This window comes from Schistocerca cancellata, chromosome 2 (assembly GCF_023864275.1).
Source record: "Schistocerca cancellata isolate TAMUIC-IGC-003103 chromosome 2, iqSchCanc2.1, whole genome shotgun sequence".
In the NCBI taxonomy this organism is placed as follows: domain Eukaryota; kingdom Metazoa; phylum Arthropoda; class Insecta; order Orthoptera; family Acrididae; genus Schistocerca; species Schistocerca cancellata.
Window position 1 is genome coordinate 704,759,631 of NC_064627.1, and position 19,228 is coordinate 704,778,858.

Consider the following 19,228-nt stretch of genomic DNA (forward strand, 5'->3'; position numbering starts at 1 on the left):
TATGTAAACAAAGTTTCTAAATTGAACAATGTAAGATTTATGCTACTTTTGTGGAAATATGAACTTAATTATGAATGGACAAATTCTACTTAAACTGCTGGAAATGAAAACAGGACAATTAAACAGGATTCACCAAGATAAATACTTCAATCCAAATTTATGATATTTTTGCATTTTCTGAACAATAATCCAAACCACAAACCATGGCAGTTCGATTATGTTGAGGCACGGACGAGGATTGCGTTGTTGCCGATTTCAAGTGACAGTTGCGGTATGCGCATGCACATGCTTTCTGCTTGAGGAAAGCGTACATCCTTCAAATTATGTCCCTCTCTTGCTTATGCAGAATTTCCACACTTTCCACCACCAACAGCAATGACAACTCACAACTATTGTAATAAAAATCCACAAAACAATTCGCTATGATCATGTTTAATGCTCACATTAGCTATGGCATTAAAAGCAGAGCACTCAGGACATTACTGATTGCTCATTGGCTGTCGGAGAATGCATGACATAGGTGCACCAAATAAGCCTAAACTCGACCGCCATCGTTCATGACTCTAACTATGATACATAACGGAAAGTGCTACCTTTAACAGTAAGCTTAAAAAATCACATTAATGCATATATCTAGAGAGCAAATTTTACGAGATTAACTGTTATTACAATCTACATTTGGGTTGATCTTCCTGTTAGACTACAAATTGATTTCCAACAACACTGAGCCATTTTGACATAAAAGCTAACAGCCTGTTTTTATAACAAATACTATGATATGGTCCTTTTCAGAAATAAAGTTCAGTTCTATATGCAGTGTTTTGGTCCTCACTTTAAATTACTACAGTCATAAATTTTAGTTTTACAGCGTAAGTATCTTTCTTATCTGTGTTGCAAATTCTTTGTCCGCTGTATCTCTAGAAAAAAATTTAAAACCTTTAATTGAACAGTTATTGCCCACATTAAATCTGTTCATTGAGTGAATAATGTAATATCTGTGTTCCATCTTTTATCATATGTTCAGTGGCATCTGAGAAGTTACTAAAGCAAAAGTATTCTGATTGTTATCCTTCAGATCTGCTCCTTGACAAATCCTATAAAAAGGAGAACCCAAAAGTACACTCACCTGGCAAGTGAGAGTTTTTGGATATGTACTTGGCTCATTACTTCCAGATATCCCCCCCAATAAATTTTTTGAATATGGATGTAACAATAGTCCAGCCAACAAAGGAAAACTAGGAGAAAAAATCATGTAGTCACAAATTTTTGCACTGTGGTAAGTAGGATTGCCATGAACAACATACTAAAAATCCTGACCAGTGGAGTGTGTGGTTGGGGGAGCAGTATTTAAAGCTCACTTTTTTATGATTTTCTGCAATAATTCTGAAAGTGTGGATTTCAGCAAAAATTTCTCCTAGTACAAAATAAAATCAAATTTCCTACAAAATAGACCATAGTCATGATTTTTTTAGGACTAATTATTTCCACATTGCAAGGGATGTAAAAAAACACAGATTATTAAAAACAGTGTTTTAATGGTATAAAATTAATTTTTACAGTTAAATGAAATGGGTTAAGAACCAATATTAAATATGTGTACATCTCAATGAAGTACTTTAAGGTATCAATTGTATTCTTGGCAGTTTAATAAGAGTGAATATGGGGCAGAGAGCGGAGGATGGGGGGGATGAGAGCGGGGGGTAGAGGGGGGTAGAGTGGGGTAGAGGGGGGTAGATGGGGTAGAGTAGGTAGAGGGGGGGAAAGCGGGGTAGAGGGGGAGAGGGGCGAGTGGGGGGGAGAGGGGCGAGTGCGGGGGGAGAGGGGGCGAGTGCGGGAGAGAGGGGGCGAGTGCGGGAGAGAGGGGGCGAGTGCGGGAGAGAGGGGGAGAGAGGGGCGAGTGGGGGAGAGAGGGGCGAGTGGGGGAGAGAGGGGCGAGTGGGGGAGAGAGGGGCGAGTGGGGGAGAGAGGGGCGAGTGGGGGGAGAGAGGGGCGAGTGGGGGAGAGAGGGGCGAGTGGGGGAGAGAGGGGCGAGTGGGGGAGAGAGGGGCGAGTGGGGGAGAGAGGGGCGAGTGGGGGAGAGAGGGGCGAGTGGGGGAGAGAGGGGCGAGTGGGGGAGAGAGGGGCGAGTGGGGGAGAGAGGGGCGAGTGGGGGAGAGAGGGGCGAGTGGGGGAGAGAGGGGCGAGTGGGGGAGAGAGGGGCGAGTGGGGGAGAGAGGGGCGAGTGGGGGGAGAGAGGGGCGAGTGGGGGGGAGAGGGGCGAGTGGGGGAGAGAGGGGCGAGTGGGGGAGAGAGGGGCGAGTGGGGGAGAGAGGGGCGAGTGGGGGAGAGAGGGGGCGAGTGGGGGAGAGAGGGGGCGAGTGGGGGAGAGAGGGGCGAGTGGGGGAGAGAGGGGCGAGTGGGGGAGAGAGGGGCGAGTGGGGGAGAGAGGGGCGAGTGGGGGAGAGAGGGGCGAGTGGGGGAGAGAGGGGCGAGTGGGGGAGAGAGGGGCGAGTGGGGGAGAGAGGGGCGAGTGGGGGAGAGAGGGGCGAGTGGGGGAGAGAGGGGCGAGTGGGGGAGAGAGGGGCGAGTGGGGGAGAGAGGGGCGAGTGGGGGAGAGAGGGGCGAGTGGGGGAGAGAGGGGCGAGTGGGGGAGAGAGGGGCGAGTGGGGGAGAGAGGGGCGAGTGGGGGAGAGAGGGGCGAGTGGGGGAGAGGGGGAGAAGGGGAAGGGGGTGTAAAACCATGACAGAAGGTAGGTCACCAGACTGTAGTTCTGCAGACTGAAGAGCGAACAGGTGATTCCACATTATCTCTGTCCCGTTATGTCACAAGAAACTTCTACAGGGTGTGAGTGGGGGGAGAGGAGCGAGTGGGGGGGGAGGGGGGCGAGTGGCGGGGAGAGGGGCGAGTGGCGGGGAGAGGGGCGAGTGGCGGGGAGAGGGGCGAGTGGCGGGGAGAGGGGCGAGTGGCGGGGAGAGGGGCGAGTGGCGGGGAGAGGGGCGAGTGGCGGGGAGAGGGGCGAGTGGCGGGGAGAGGGGCGAGTGGCGGGGAGAGGGGCGAGTGGCGGGGAGAGGGGCGAGTGGCGGGGAGAGGGGCGAGTGGCGGGGAGAGGGGCGAGTGGCGGGGAGAGGGGCGAGTGGCGGGGAGAGGGGCGAGTGGCGGGGAGAGGGGCGAGTGGCGGGGAGAGGGGCGAGTGGCGGGGAGAGGGGCGAGTGGCGGGGAGAGGGGCGAGTGGGGGGAGAGGGGCGAGTGGGGGGAGAGGGGCGAGTGGGGGGAGAGGTGTGAGTGGGGGGAGAGGTGTGAGTGGGGGGAGAGGGGTGAGTGGGGGGAGAGGGGTGAGTGGGGGGAGAGGGGTGAGTGGTGGAGAGGGGGAGAAGGGGGAGGGGGTGTAGAACCATGACAGAAGGTCGGTCACCAGATTGTAGTTCTGCAGACTGAAGAGCGAACAGGTGATTCCACATTATCTCTGTCCCGTTACGTCACAAGAAACTTCTACAGGGTGTTTCACAAAGTTATTCTGCCCTTCCCACACTGCGTCTTATGAACCACTGGTGCCGCAGTGCGCAGACGTGCCTGGGGGGCAGTTTATTTCCCACAAAGTATGTTAACATTACATGGAATAGAAATACAAGTTACTAATAACACTAAGGCAAGAAACGTTTATGGACAGACTCTATGTAAATCTCTGCACACTGTTCTACTCTGCTAGAGGGAAAACTGATTATTAGTCATTAGGCAATTACAGCATTCTTCTGGGAAAGGTTCGTTAATTCATGATTAAGTGACTACACAACATGGTTGTAGAGCTTTATAATATGCTGTCAATAACAGACAGCAGCAAATGCCACATTCACCATTCCAATCTCTTTCCCGCAAAACATTACACTGGTCACTGACAACATCACACTTACAAACAAAACGGTTCTCAGCCATTGTTTACTGGGAAATATGTTGGATAAAAGCTCACTTACCCAACCACAAGTAAGTACTCACTCAATAAATGGAAAATAACTCTACTACATAAAGACAAGCTCTGTGAAGTTATTTTGTTTCCTGGAAGGAAAACTGCTGCACAGGATGACAAAGAATCAGTTTCCCTCCAGCAGCACAGTACATTGTGCAGAGATTTATGTAGATTCAGTCCATATGTGCTTCTTGCCTTAGTATTATTGCAAGACGTCACAAAAACAGTGCCTTAGATCTGAATCAAATGAACCCCAAATGAACCCATCTGATATGCAGATTTCCCCCCCCCCCCCCCCCTTTGTTATATTTTATAAACTGTGTGCAATGGAACTGCAACGAGTTGTGGGGCTCTGACAAATGACTCGTGGATGTGTTTTTTGTTGTAGTTAGTATAATGATAATAGTGACCACGGGGTTCGCCTCCGAATACTGAACTGAACGTGTGGTAACTTAGACCATCACTTATCACAAAATATTCCACAGGAGGAGCAGCACATTATAAATATAATACCTAACTGTCTCACACTGGAGGTGAGTAGAAATTGCAATACGAAATATGTATACACAACATGGTTGTCAGAAACTAAGCGGCAGTGTCCACAGGCACAGGAAGAAAATAGTCCTGATCAAGAGTATCATTCTGCTTCGCATCCTAACAAAGATAACTGTATTGCTTCATGTCCAAATCAAGAATACCTTAGCAGTGATGCTCTTCTGAGTTCTCTGCAGAGAGATTGCCAAAAATTACTAGTTGTCCAGTCGAACAGAATATTAAAAATTCCACCAATGACAGGCCATGTAGAAAACGTTTCCCTCTCTCTTCGAAAAGTTTGTTATTGGTTGCGCCATCTCTTAATTTTTGCAGTTTACACAAATTTACAAAATTTGTAGCTAGATCTCCACCCGGGAAAACTGTAGAAGCCCTGGCCCATTTCATGGAACTACTACTGCCACCACAAAAGTTGATACCAGTTCTCTCACTCTCGCTAATTTTTAAGACATCGTCAAATTAGAAACAACTATCTCATACATTAAATCTATCTCACCTGATTTGAAGAAGCCTAGACACCTCTGGAATTCATAGGGATATTCAACTGAAGCTACAACATTATAGGCCAATGTATGAAGAAGAAGCAGGAGACAAACAAAGAAAAAGAGAAAAAGAGCTGAAATCAAGAGGAGAATTGTAATACCTTCACAGAAAATAACAGAGTGACAAAATATTGTTGCAAAATGTATCAAAAACCAAATCTGTTTGGTGTACATGGCAACTTTTTGCTTTGACTGTGATACAATTTCTCATATGTTACCTCCCAAAGTGATGATGAGAGAAATAATGAGAAATATTATCATTGTTGTTTTGCTCTAATGTCATCTTTTTCTTCCTATACAGATATTTGTCATTTATAATGAGTTCAATTAGTTACATTTAATAAAGAAGCAAGTGAAAAAGTGGAAAAAGTGATGCTGTCATAATTTGTCACTACAGTCAGACAGTGATAACAAAACTGAAGGATTGATATTTCTATTGTTGCTGAGCTGTTATGTCATCTTTGTCTTTCTTTAAAGATATTTTCCCCTTATAATGTGTTTCATTAATGAAATATAATAATAATAATAAACCCTGTGGAGGCCCGGGAAAAGAATACGCCTTCGGTATGTTCTGCCAGTCGTAAAAGGCGACGAAAAGAACAAACCACTAATAGGGCTAACCCCCCTTTTAGTGTGATTAGTTGGTTCAGGACAGAACTAAAGAAGCCTTGGACAAGCGCCGTCACGGTCGGGGATGACACTTGAACCCTATGCCCGCCCGCAATGGTAACGCCACTGCTAGCCAACTGGAAAATGATTTAAATCCAAATAGAGGTGTTTTGTAGGATATGCTTCTTGCAACCACCCTAGAAGGAAAACAAAGGCAGAGGATGAGATGGTCAGATGAAGTTAATCAACACCTCATGTTCTGTTATTACCAAGCAACAAACCCAGGAACCAACACAACTGGATACAGATCACAAGTATACACAGCATTTATTACAAGATACCCAGAATTAAAATTTTTAACAGAACAACGTCTAGCTGATCAGATCAGTGTAATAATCAAAAATAACAGGATACCCCAGTCAGAATTAGAAAACATCAAACAACAAGTACAACAAATACTGGAACAAAATAATGTGCAATCAGAAGAAGAAGAAAATACAGTAATGGACTCAAACATTCCAGAGCAAACAAACAAAGAACAACACGCATCAATTAAACAATCAGAGGAAAACGAAATCTTAAGAGCCACCGGAAGAAAGGATCGTTGATGTGTAGCAACATATACACTGCATATTTTCGTATTACGAAAGTATAAATGTGAATTCCACGAAACACAGCATGTTACGTTCTGAAGCATTGAAATCGAGATTGCGATGGGCTTTTGTAAGCCAGTCACAGCTCATCTCATGTGATCTCACCAGCCGATGGCAGCAGATATTCAGAGTATATGACACGTGATGCAGTCAGCCAATGGCGACATCACTGTTAAGTAGCATGACCACACAAATAAGAAAAGTTAATGATTTAAATTAATATACATAGTGTTGCTACAGTTGACATATAATATTGGTCTCCAAGATTTGTGGGGACGTAGAACCACTGGCTCACCCCCCTAAATTAATATACATAGTGTTGCTACAGTTGACATATAATATTGGTCTCCAAGATTTGTGGGGACGTAGAACCACTGGCTCACCCCCCAATAATACTGCAGCGAGAACAACTTTATCTTTGCCAGATCATTTCTCTGTAGTATGCGGCTATGCACTCTATGCTACACGCATTGTGCATATGCTGTGAGAATGAAAGTATTCATAGTAAGCGACAGGAGTGTGAGTGATTATTTACCATCATAATTACTCCGCTCACTCCCACTAGCTATAGATTAATAAACTGCAAGATAAACTAAGCTTTCAAGTGTAATGTGTAATTTTTGCGGCATGTTACACTTTAAGATACATCACACACATGCGCCAGTAAAATGTTTAGTAACGACATAAATGTCTGATCTTTTGGGCTCGAAATTCTTCTAAATGGCTCGTCCTCTAAGAGTTGATATTTAAATGAGAGTCAAACGCTCTGCGATTTAAGAAATTCATTGTACATTCTCGTACATAGTTCATCTTGCGTAAAAGGAAATTTACTTCACAAGTAAAGCCAGATTTACACGACGACACTAGGTTGCAGGCAACTGCGCAACCGGCCACTGCGCACACGCGCCGTGCATTTGCACAACTCGGTCAAACTAAACACTTTCGGCACGTTCCAACTTTGGCGACACTAGTTGCATGAGTTTTGAGGTTATGTGTGTTCGTAGAGTGTGGAAAAACTGAAATATGAAGTGGGGAACGGAGAATAATGTTCGCTTTTTGGATATCTATGCTTTGTATAGGTGTTTGCGGGCTTTCAGTGATGCTGATTACAAAAATAAGCAACATATTGCTGCCGCTGAGACTGTCGTCATGTGCGATCAGAACATAGATGGTTTGACAATATCTGAGCTGCAGGGCAAAATTTATTCAATTAGGAGCACATATACAACTGAATTACGAAAAATACGAGCAAGTACAATTCTGGCTATGGAAATGCTTTTGTCTGAAAGACTAAAGTCCCATCGTTCGAGTTGGCTGATTCTTTTTTTTTAAGGAATATTTTTGACAGGAGGGAAGGCCACACGAATCAAGAAGCTGCATTCTTTATTAAATATCATCAGTTCAAAACATCACACCAGTGCTCCAAATTCACACATGTTTGAATTGTGAATTATTGCCACTACAGATCTATCTTCCAGACAGTAGTTAGCAAACCATTCTCTTCTTAATGCAGCCTGCTTCGAATAATAATTGGTGTTAATGTTAATAATTATTACTGTTATGTTAATGATTATTGGTGTTAATGAAAAAGCGTCAACAACTAAAACTGCATTTTCTAGCATGCCGAGTATTCTCGATTGTAATGCACGCAACATGATATGTAAATTTCAGTTCTGGTGACAGTGCTTCATGAATTACTGTATTTTTCCTTTATCACATAATTAACTTTATTTAGAAGAAACGTGAATAGTTGTGGTGACATTCTAAGATAATTATAAGAACTTATTGGTCCTTCCATTATAAATTATTTCAGCAAGGTTGCTGAGCAACCTAGCTGAAGTATTTTCTTCATCCAGTCACAAATCGAAACATGGGACACTTAGAAGATGCAACAAGTCCACTAAAGAGACAGCTTACACTACACTCGTTCGCCCTCTGTTAGAATATTGCTGCGTGTTGTGGGATCCTTACCAGGTGGGATTGACGGAGGACATTGAAAGGGTGCAATAAAGGGCAGCTCGTTTTGTATTATCACGTAATAAGGGAGAGAGTGTGGCAGAGTTGGGATGGAAGTCATTAAAGCAAAGACATTTTTCGTCACGGCGAGATCTATTTACGAAATTTCAGTCACCAACTTTCTCTTCCAAATGCAAAAATATTTTGTTGAGCCCAACCTACATAAGTAGGAATGATCATCAAAATAAAATAAGAGAAATCAGAGCTCGATCAGAAAGGTTTAGGTGTTCGTTTTTCCCGCGCACTGTTCGGGAGTGGAATGGTAGAGAGATAGTATGATTGTGGTTCGATGAACCCTCTGCCAAGCACTTAAATGTGAATTGCAGAGTAATCTTGTAGATGTAGATGAAGAAACATTTATCAAAACAGGGTGGTAGTCACCAAGTGCAGCAACACATTTAATGAGACAAAAATTATCTACGTTGAATTACAAAAAATTTATGAAAGAGAATACCTGTTGAGGCAGGCCTCCACATATCTGGGCATAAACAAATACTACAAATCAGTATTTCCAATATATTCTTCCTATGTTATTCTAACTTGATGTAGAAGTTACATTTAAATGTCTCGTAATTCATGTCACATCCAGCATGAGGTGGTTTTGGATCTTGTGAATTGTTTCTGACCTGAAGACCATTAAAATTTTTCTAATATTCCTCAATCTTATTTGTTGACATATATTTTTAGTTTGATTAGCACTCAAAATTTTCCCATACATGCACAACTAGTGTCTGCATACAAGAACTGGCAAACCTGTTTGCATCTCCGAGAACATGGGACATGCCGTGTTAGTAGGAACTGCTTGTCATGGGGAAGATATGACTTTATACGGCTCTCATCACCAACTGCCCACTGCCATGTTGGGCAGTGATGGACCAGGTGATCACCAGCTGCTACAAATTCCTCAGGCGTCAGCACTCCCGTCTCGCGGAATTTAGATTCCTGTAGAGCGAAATAATAGATAAACATATAAGGAGAGTACTTCTTGGATATAAAGTTACAAAATGTTAAAACAGATGAAAATAAAAGCTTCAGATTTGTTCTTTTTTATTTACTTTCTGTGTTAAAACAAGTCAAATTGGAGAATGAAAACACACACATCAAAAAAAGTTGGAATAGAGATCAACACAAACATTCTTTCTGCCCTTTTTATTGCTCATGAAAACCACACAATGCATGTTGTACAGCAAGACCTTCAGAGTTGGTGGTCCAGATTGCTGTACCCACTGGTACCCCTGACACCCAGTAGCAAGTAGCACATCCTCTTGCATTGATGCATGCCTATATTTGTCACGGCATACTATCTACAAGTTCATCAAGGCACTGTTGGTCCAGATTGTTCCACTGCTCAATGGCGATTCGGTGCAGATCCCTCAGAGTGGCTGGTGGGTCACGTCATCCATAAACAGCCCTTTTCAATCTATCCCAGGCACGTTCGACAGGGTTATGTCTGGAGAACATGCTGGCCACTAGTCGAGTGATGTCATTATCTTGATGGAAGTCATTCATAAGATGTGCACGATGGGGGTGCGACTTGTTGTCCATGAAAATGAATGCCTTGCCAATATGCCTCCGATGTGGTTACAATATCGGTCGGAGGCTGGCATTCACATATCTTAGAGCCATTACGGCGCCTTCCATGACCACCAGTGGCATACGATGGCCCCGCATAATGCCACCCCAAAACAGCAGGGAACCTCCACCTTGCTTCACGCACCAGATAGTGTGTCTATGGCATTTAGCCTGACCAGGTTGCCTCCAAACACATCTCCGACGATCGTCTGGATGAAGGCGCATGTGACACTCATCGGTGAAGAGAATGTGATGCCAATCCTGAGAAGTCCATTCGACATGTTGTTGGGCCCATCTGTACCACACTGCATGGTGTCGTGGTTGCAAAGATGGACCTCGACATGGATGTCGCGAGTAAAGTTGCCCATCATGCAGCCCATTGTGCACAGTTTGAGTTGTAGCATGATGTCCTGTGGCTGCAAGAAAAGCATTATTCAACATGGTGTCATTGCTGTCAGGGTTCCTCCGAGCCATAATCCATAGGTAGCGGTCATCCACTGCAGTAGTAGCCCTTGGGTGGCTTGGGCGAGGCATATCATCGACAGTTCCTGTCTCTATATCTCCTCCATGTCCGAACAACATCTCTTTGGTTCACTCCGAGATGCTTGGACACTTTCCTTGTTGAGAGCCCTTTCTGGCACAAAGTAACAATGTGGACATGATCAAACAGTGGTATTGGCCGTCTAGGCATGGTTGAACTACAGACAACATGAGTCATGTACCCCCTTCCTGGTGGCACGACCGGAACTGATCACCTGTCAGACCCCCTCTGTCTAATTAGGCACTGCTCATGCATGGTTGTTTACATCTTTGGGTGGGTTTAGTGACATCTCTGAACAGTCAAAGGGACTGTGTCTGTGATATAATATCCACAGTCAATGACTATCTTCAAGAGTTCTGGGAACTGGGGTGATGGAAAACTTTTTTTGATGTGTGGATGCATTGTGGCCCCTTGTCAAGTCTATGTAAGTCAATTTGTAAATTAAAGGAAATGCAATACAATATTCACAAAGTCATGGTTTTCATTCTTAGTTTAAGATGTCTACTGTATGAAGCCATTTTTACTAACATCAATATAAAAATAATATAATCTACCAAAATGAACTCAATAACAGTTTTAAGGAAACACAAGATGGAAAAGAAGGTTCTACTTAAACTGCTGAAACAGGTACAATTGAAATGGCATTCAAAGCAAGCACTGAATCTCGAATTTGTAAAATTAAAAAAGAAAAAGTTAATAATGACAAAAAAGTAAAAAATTAATATTTAAAGAATAACATTAACAAAAGCTAAAAGTGTAGGTAAAGACCTCTTCCAAATACTAATCACGACAGCTGTCTCTCCTTTGTAGTAGCTCAAAAGAGAAGCAGGTCGGTAAATGTAAATAGAAATGAAAAAGATAAAGAGAAAGAGAGGTGCTGAAATAAAAATACGGAGCAGAGTAGTGTAGCACACGCACACACAAAAGAAAAGGAACAAGCAAAAGCAAAAACGAGAGAGAGTATCATCATCATCATCATCATCATCATCATCATCATCAATCTATTTACTGACATTCTGAATACAGTAACGAAAGTAATTCAGGAAGATTACAATTTACCACTTCATCAACAATAAGGTATTAGAGATGAAGCACCTGTGTAGATTAGACAAGGATCAGAAGGGAATCTAGTCTATCTTTTCGTTCACTCAAACACTGTATTCTATAAATTCCATCATGGGGAGGGAGCCTTCAGGGAACAAGTCAAGTTATACTGTAAAAGACAGAAGCGAACACTGCATACTACTTCTGCAAAGTATACTAACAACGAACTATGACTATACCTGATCTACTAATACTGATAATTATTTCTGGAGTATATTATATATCACGAAAAAACAGTAACTTTAGGAAAAAACCACATATTTCAATGAATTGTTCCTAACAGTAGTTGAGAAGATAGGGGAGAAAATGATTCATCAAAACAGATCTATTAAACTTATTAGGGAGGCAAGGCATGCTCTGTTAGAGAGGACAAAATTCACCAGATCAATAAAAAGTAGTAAATCTTGTGCTTGTACAAATTTATAAATGATAGTGCACAGCCATCATCATACTTTTTTGCAGGTTTTCTTTGTAAAATCTATATTTTGGCTAGTGCCTAGCCATTATCAGTGCCTGTCAGTTCCCTGTTGTCCGGGCATCCGTCAGAATTCTTTCAAGACTTGTGCTTATGATGATCTCAGCCATAGTGCAAAAATCCACTGCTGAATTGGTAGCACCACCCTTGAGTTACCTTTGCAACTAACCAGCGAGTCAATGTGTATTCCCTGATTGATTTTTTAATTGGTCCAGTTTTATCATACAGCGCAAATTGCATAACTGATATTCGACAGGACAAAGAAAATAATACGTAGTATTAGCAAAATTAGGTACCTGTTCTTACAATTTAATTTTTAAGTAACTGTTTTTGTTATAGCACATATTCAGAAATTCTTTAACAGAATATAAACACATGTTTTATTACAAATACCTTTAATTTTAAATATTGGACAAAAAGCAATTTTTATTTCCTCTGGTATCTTACTGTGTAGTATAACACCAATTATGTCAATTATGCTCTGTGATAGGCTACTGTTCCGTGATTCTTCTGTTGTATATTTGATTTCCCCTCTGGCACAATAGTTGTGTACATTTTTGTTCTGTAGTAATGTGCATATTTTCAAGAAGTAGTTTCAAGCAAACAAGATCATTTCATACAAGAACAGGCTTAGAACACACACAACACGAAGTTCACTGAAATGGAATTAACAGTAATCTGCCTCTTTAAAGCCACAAGCTACTCTGAGAGTTCTTTTCTGCATTCTGAAAACCTTTACACTGTGAGTTGAGTGTCCCCAGAAAATGATCCCATATCAAAGCACTAAGTGGAACAGCACATAGTATGCCTGCAGTACTGTTGCTCTGCTTTTTGTTAACTTCAATATTATTAGACCACAGCACATGGATGAGAGTTTTCTAGACAAACTATTCATTTATATGTATGTATTGTTGAAATAACAGACACAAAAGTTTTATGTCATCTTCTAGAGATTATTTTTTAATTATGTTCGAATAGACATTTAATTCCAAGGAGGTAATAAGTGAAGTTGACACACAGTTTTTTCACTGCTTACAGAGAGTTCATTTTTGGTGAACCACTTGAAGTCTTTTCACACAACTTTTTGCTGTTGACTGTAAGGTTTCTGGGCTGGATCCAGCAAGCAGTATGCTGGTGCCATTGGCAAACAGAATGGTTTTTTGGGGACTCGTATATCCAATAAAGTCACCCACATAAATCAAGATGAGTAGCGGACCTATGACTGAGCCCAGTGGTACACCATATTTTATTGGTAATATGCTAGAAAGTAAGGAATTGTTTCTTGTTTTATACTTAATATTGAATTCATTCTGAAGTGAGATCTTCTGCCCACAATTTTTTTAAAATTTTTTTTTAATCAAGAGATTTTGAAGCACAGACTAAGAACTCAAAAATCACTGCCTGTTTAGATTTAGACTTTCTGAAATCATGCTGTTGTACGGTAAGAGGAGAATATTTATTTATGAAACTTAGAAGCCAATCATACAAGAGTTTTTCTAGAATTTTTGGGAAGGAACTTAACTGTGACACAAGTTGGTAGTTTAATATTTTATCAGAAGAACCTTTCTTTGACAGCAGTGAAACTCTACCTATTTTGAGAACATCTGGAAAGACAGGGGTTTCTAGAGAGAGGATGAAAATTTTGCCAATATTTTCACTATGTTGTCGATTGGTTGGTGCTTTAGTGTGCAAAACTGCAAAGGTTGTATATGCCCATATCATAAAATAATAAAAACAAGTACTAAATAAAAATCTAAGGTGGAAAAGACAAAAACCTAATCAAGCACCTTTAAAAAGAGGAGCAGCTAAGGATAAAGATGTCCCTTGGGAAAGACATTGTTGAGATAGTGGATGTCCCTGCGGGAGGGGGGTCAAATTTGTTTAACAATGCTACTGCAGTGAATAAAGAATAAGAAGTGATCGACAGAATGCATGCCATCCACTAAAACATCTGACAAGTTGGACAGCAAACAGAGACATAAACGTAAACAGTTAAAAACTGGGCACCAGATCAGAAAGTGGCACACCATCAAGGGTTGAGAGCAGTAGACACCAAGTGGAGCAGGGTAGGCACTTAATAAATGGCAGTGACTAAATTGACAGTATCCTATTTGCAACCAGGCTAGAATGACTGCCTCACAACATAAGAGCCTATAGGAAGTTGACTACGCTATCGGGAGAGGTTTAATGTCCTGGAGTTTGTTCCCTGGAGAGAAGACCATTGTGCACTCCAAAGTGATACTACATGCCAACAGATAGTGACACAAAGATCATCCAAGGGAACAGAACGACTAACAGGCCAAGGGAGGAGAGCTGCAGCCTTTGCAACAGCCTCATTCCCTGACACGCCTATGCGACCTGGAATCCACAGGATCACCATGTTGGCTCCCCTCTTAGTAAGACAGTGAAAGCATTCTTGTATCCGTTGTACTAAAGGGTTTCTGAATGCAGCATGCCTAGGCTCTGAAGAGCACTGACAGAATCTGATGGTACAATTTGGAAGAGCTGTTACCAGATGTACTGGGTGGCCTGATAAAGGGCATATAGTTCCATGGTAAAAATAGAGCACTGGTCAAGAAGCCAATATTGGAAAGGATCACCACCAAGTACAAAGGCGCACCCGACACCATGGTCGATCTTGGAACCACCGATGTAGACGAAGCCACTGCCCTAAGCCACATGTGAAGTGCGACAAACTCACTGCTATACAGCAGCCCAGGAGTAATGTCCTTAGGAAACAAATGGAGTCAGAAATGAACACGTACCTCAGCACAAAGCCAGGGTGGTGAAGGCTCGCACCCAAGGGGAACCTGGCAAAGATTCCGAAGCAGCTAACAAAAATGAACTCCAGGAGGCAACAGAAAAGACGGGGACAGCCCATACTGGCGGTCAAGGGATCACCAAAAAAGAAAGCATAGGATGGGTGAATGGGCATAGATGAGGGACAGCTCATGTAATAAAGAACATCATGCCTATAGCTAAATCAGCAGCCTCAGCATAAAGGCTTTCAATGGGACTATTATAGAAATCACCAGTGGCTAAATGTATCCCACAATGGTGGGTGGTGTTAAACCGACATAACATAAATGGACGAGCAGGTGAATATACGACACACTCATAATCCAGTTTCAAACAGACATGCGATTAGTATAAATGGAGGACAATCCGATCTAGTCCCCACAAGGTACCATATAAAACATGTAGAAAACTGAGAAAGAAAGTGCGAGCTGCCTGGCAACAGATGTGGGAAGACCAACAGAGTTTCCTATCAAACGTGAGTCCCAAGAATTTCGTTGTGTCAATGAATGGACAAAGGAATGTGCCAACATGGAGGGATGGGGGAAGAAACTTCTGGTGCCACCACAAGTTCATACATATAATCTTATCAGCAAAAAAGCAGAAGCCTTTGCTGATGCTCAACAAGTAAAGATTATGAAGATATCGCTGAAGATTCAGCTCAAGTAGACAGGTCCATTGAGAGATGCAACAGATTGTAAAGTCATCAACAAAAATAAGAACCTGAGATACTTGGCAGAAGACAATCCATAATAGGTTTAACGACTATGGCAAACAAGATGACACTGAGCACAGAACCATGAGGCACCCAGTTCTCTTGAATAAAAGTGTCCTACAGAGCTGAGCCCACACATCTTAAAAAACAGGGTCTTTTACAAATTTCCAGATAAAAACAGGCAGGCAATCCCAGAAACGCCACTCATATATAATAAGGAGGATACCCATCCTCCAGCAGGTGTCATACGCCTACTCTGAATCAAAAAACACAGCTACAGTTTGGCACTTCTGCAAACAATTGTTCATAATATGAGTTGACAAGGTGATGAGATGATCAACTGCAGAGCGATGCCTACGAAATCCACATTGGGCGTTAGTGAGGAGATTCCGAGACTTGAGCTGCCCCATCAGCAACCATTAACCATGCATTCCATCACCTTGCAGATGCCACTGGTGAGGGAAATTGGGTGGTAGCTGGAAGGAAGGTGTTTGTCCTTACCATGCTTAGGAATGGGAATGACAATGAGCTCAGACCAGCAAGTGGGAAATGTGCCATTTGTGCAAATGCGACTATGTGTACGGAGGAGAAAACGTTGCACGTTGAAGCTCTCTCACACTAAAAGGTGTATAGCAACACTCACAATTCAGGGAAGAGAAAAATACCGTCCTTGCCTGCGCCACCTGTTTCGGAGGGAGGAAGGCAGGATGGTAGCAACTGGAACTCAAAATGTCTGCAAAATATTGGCCCAAGGTGTTGGAGATAACAAGAGGGTCTACAATGACATTGTCCACTATGTTCAGACCACAAATCAGGGAATGAACAGTGTTTCCTGAAAGCTGACAGAGATTACCTCAAACAACAGAAGAGGGAGTAGAAGAGATAAAAGAGTTTTGAAAAGAAAGCCAAACAATTTTTTTTTTTTACTATCCCTATAAATGCAGCGACACTTTGCACATAGTTGTTTATAACGGATACAGTGTGCCATTGTGGGATGGCATTTAAAATCGTAGAGAGCTTGTCTGCATGTGCGGAGCATGCCTCAGTCCACCAGGGAACAGGGGCACGTCACGGTGAAGAAGAGGTGCGAGGTATGGAACATCCCACGGCAGTAAAGATAGAGTTTGAAGGTATTCTAACTGGTCATCAATGCAGAGGAACTGGTGTTCACTGTAAGTGGCCATTAAGGAGTACAGCTGCCAGTCAGCTTTGGAAAGCTGCGAGCTGGTTGAAGGCACAGATGGGATAGGCATCAGCAAACACATGATGCAGGGGAAATCGTCACTCAAGTGCGTGTCAGAGAGATTGGACCACTCAGAATGACAAACAAGGAGAGCAGTGAAAGAGATGGTGAAATCGGGAAGGAAAGGACAGACAACATTAGCCTGATGCTGGTTGTGCTAGGAAATGACGGTGCAACTATAGATGCTGTCCCAAATGAGCAACATGACTCCTCTATGAGCTGCAGTCCCTGCCTCAGGGGTAAAGTCAGAATAGACTGAAGTGAAGCGTGGGAGGTGGAAGCGATCAAGAGGGTGTAATTTTGTTTTCTGGAGGCTGAAAACAAATGGACAATATGATCACAAAAGGAGCTGTAATTCAACCCTATTGGATACCACACCGCAAATGTTCCATTGGAGAAGAACCATATCCGAATGATAGACAGGAGATGGGTCAAATAAGGGAGCAGTCACTGTGGTGGCTGCTGGGTCCAGAATGCGAATGTGCACAATGACCAGATTCAGAGGCCGGAGGATCTTGGTCCATTAGTTTGACAGAGGCATTGGTATTCACCACCGGTTGGCCAGCAGACTGGTTGTTAGTGATGTGTCCCGGTGAAAAGGTTAGCCGGGTGAGGGTATCGCATGGTGACACCGTTTGAAAAGAATGGTAGAGTGGAGAAGGGGAAGATTGTTTGCCTTTGTTTGACTGCTTAGAACCTTGGTGTTTGTCAGGTGCAGACCCAGACATTGGCTGGCTAGATGTGCGCCGAAACTCATCACAGGATTACTCCTTTTTGGATTTCCATGTTTCTGTTTGTGAGGCATGCAAATTCGCTGGATCACGTGGAGGTTTGTTTGTGTGGAGTGCACCCATAGCAGATGAAGATGTGACCCTGGAGTTGGACGATTTCACAACCATGGCACAAAACTGGATGTCACAAGTCTGTGTAGTCATGTCCTCCGTAGGTCAGGGTGTAGCAAGAACTGTACTATAATTGCCTGAGTGTGGTGCACAAGGTTTGTGGCTAGCTAACATTTTCCTAGCAATGTGAATAAGAACTTCTTCCTTCACCCAGATCTCCCGAGTGGCTCACTCATTAAGATAAATTGGACAATCACAGGAGGGAGCAGCATGATGACCCTTGCAGTTGCTACAGTGAGAGGAAGGAGGTGGACACAGACCCTCATGAGCATCCCCGCTGCAGGTTATGCATTTGATCGCATTTTCAGAAGATTCAGGGGTGTGGTTGTAGTGTTGATATCAACAGCAACATGTGAGATTTGGGATATATGGTCTGACCGTAATAGTTTCACAGCCTACCTTAATTTTTGATTGAAATATCACATGGTGAAATGTGAGGAATAGGGTGCAAGTTGGCACTAATCTCTTCTCAACCCTTTTCATAACGCTGTGAATTGCAGTCACTCTAGTCAGTGACATACGCTGCGATTTCAGCCTTGATCAGGCCACCAAGTAGCCGAGTGTATATGACACCATGGGAGGAATTCAGAGTATGGTGGGCCTCTACTTTAACAGTACAGCCACGGAGAAGTGTTGCATTAAGCAGTTTCTGTGCTTCTCCGAAAGCAAGGTACCATTTCGCAACCAAGAGCAGGATATCACAGGACTGGCAACATGATCTACACCCCTCTGAATAATAAATGGATTAACTGTTGTGAAACTGTGATCATCATCTGTGCATGACACCAAGTGGTATCGGAGTGCAGCCAAGAAAGGCCTCAATTCTTTCATCTCAACCCGTTTACATTTTTGAGATGAGGAACTCATCGCAGAAAAATCACCCATGATTTCCAGTACATCCAATGGTGCACTCCTTCCTGCAGAGGCCCCCCTTCAGAGAGGCTCAGCCACCTTAGGTGATTGTCCTCACCTCAGGTCACACCTCCCGGACTCCAGACAGAGGAGCCAGTCGGCAAATAGGAAGGTACCAGCTCCGGCAATCATCCCTGCCTGGGCATGGCCTTTAGCAGGGCGTACATACGAGCCCTATTGTCGGCCTGGGGCTGGGAATTACACGTTACCCAGTCATCTTTTACATGTGAAACAATAGCTGGCCTTCAGGAATGCACAGGGAGGAAGAGGAGAAAAGGAAAAAGAGAGACCTCACATGCCAAAGTGGAGGAAGGGTAAGAAAAGGAAGGATAGGGAAAGAAAGACAGGCGGACAAAGTGAATTCGTGCACTGTTTTACAAAGATCTTTGGTTTCCCGAAGAAGGAACACAACTTGGTCCCTAAGGGAGGGGAAAATAATAGCAATAGGAAGGACATGCAGAACAGAAAGGGAAGTAGCACTGCAAAGGCTAGGGGCCCCTGGTAGCCAAGCATGTACCCACCAAAGAGTGGTGGGCCCCCTGGAGGGTTTCACATGCTTTTAATATGAAATTGGGCACATCATCAAGGTCAACTTGACATTTTATTGCTTAATGATTTAATTTTACTTATAATTTCATCAAGATTTGTTTCATAA

General features: G+C 43.1%; 1 protein-coding gene across 1 annotated transcript in view; it reads right to left on the reverse strand.

The window, feature by feature from the left end:
* Positions 1-19,228, reverse strand: part of LOC126162494 (ubiquitin-like-conjugating enzyme ATG3) — an 86,185-nt gene that overhangs the window by 61,106 nt on the left and 5,851 nt on the right. The window contains exon 2 of the mRNA XM_049919038.1: positions 9,067-9,255. Coding sequence (XP_049774995.1) covers positions 9,067-9,255 — 189 coding nt within the window. The remainder of the gene's footprint in view (positions 1-9,066; positions 9,256-19,228) is intronic.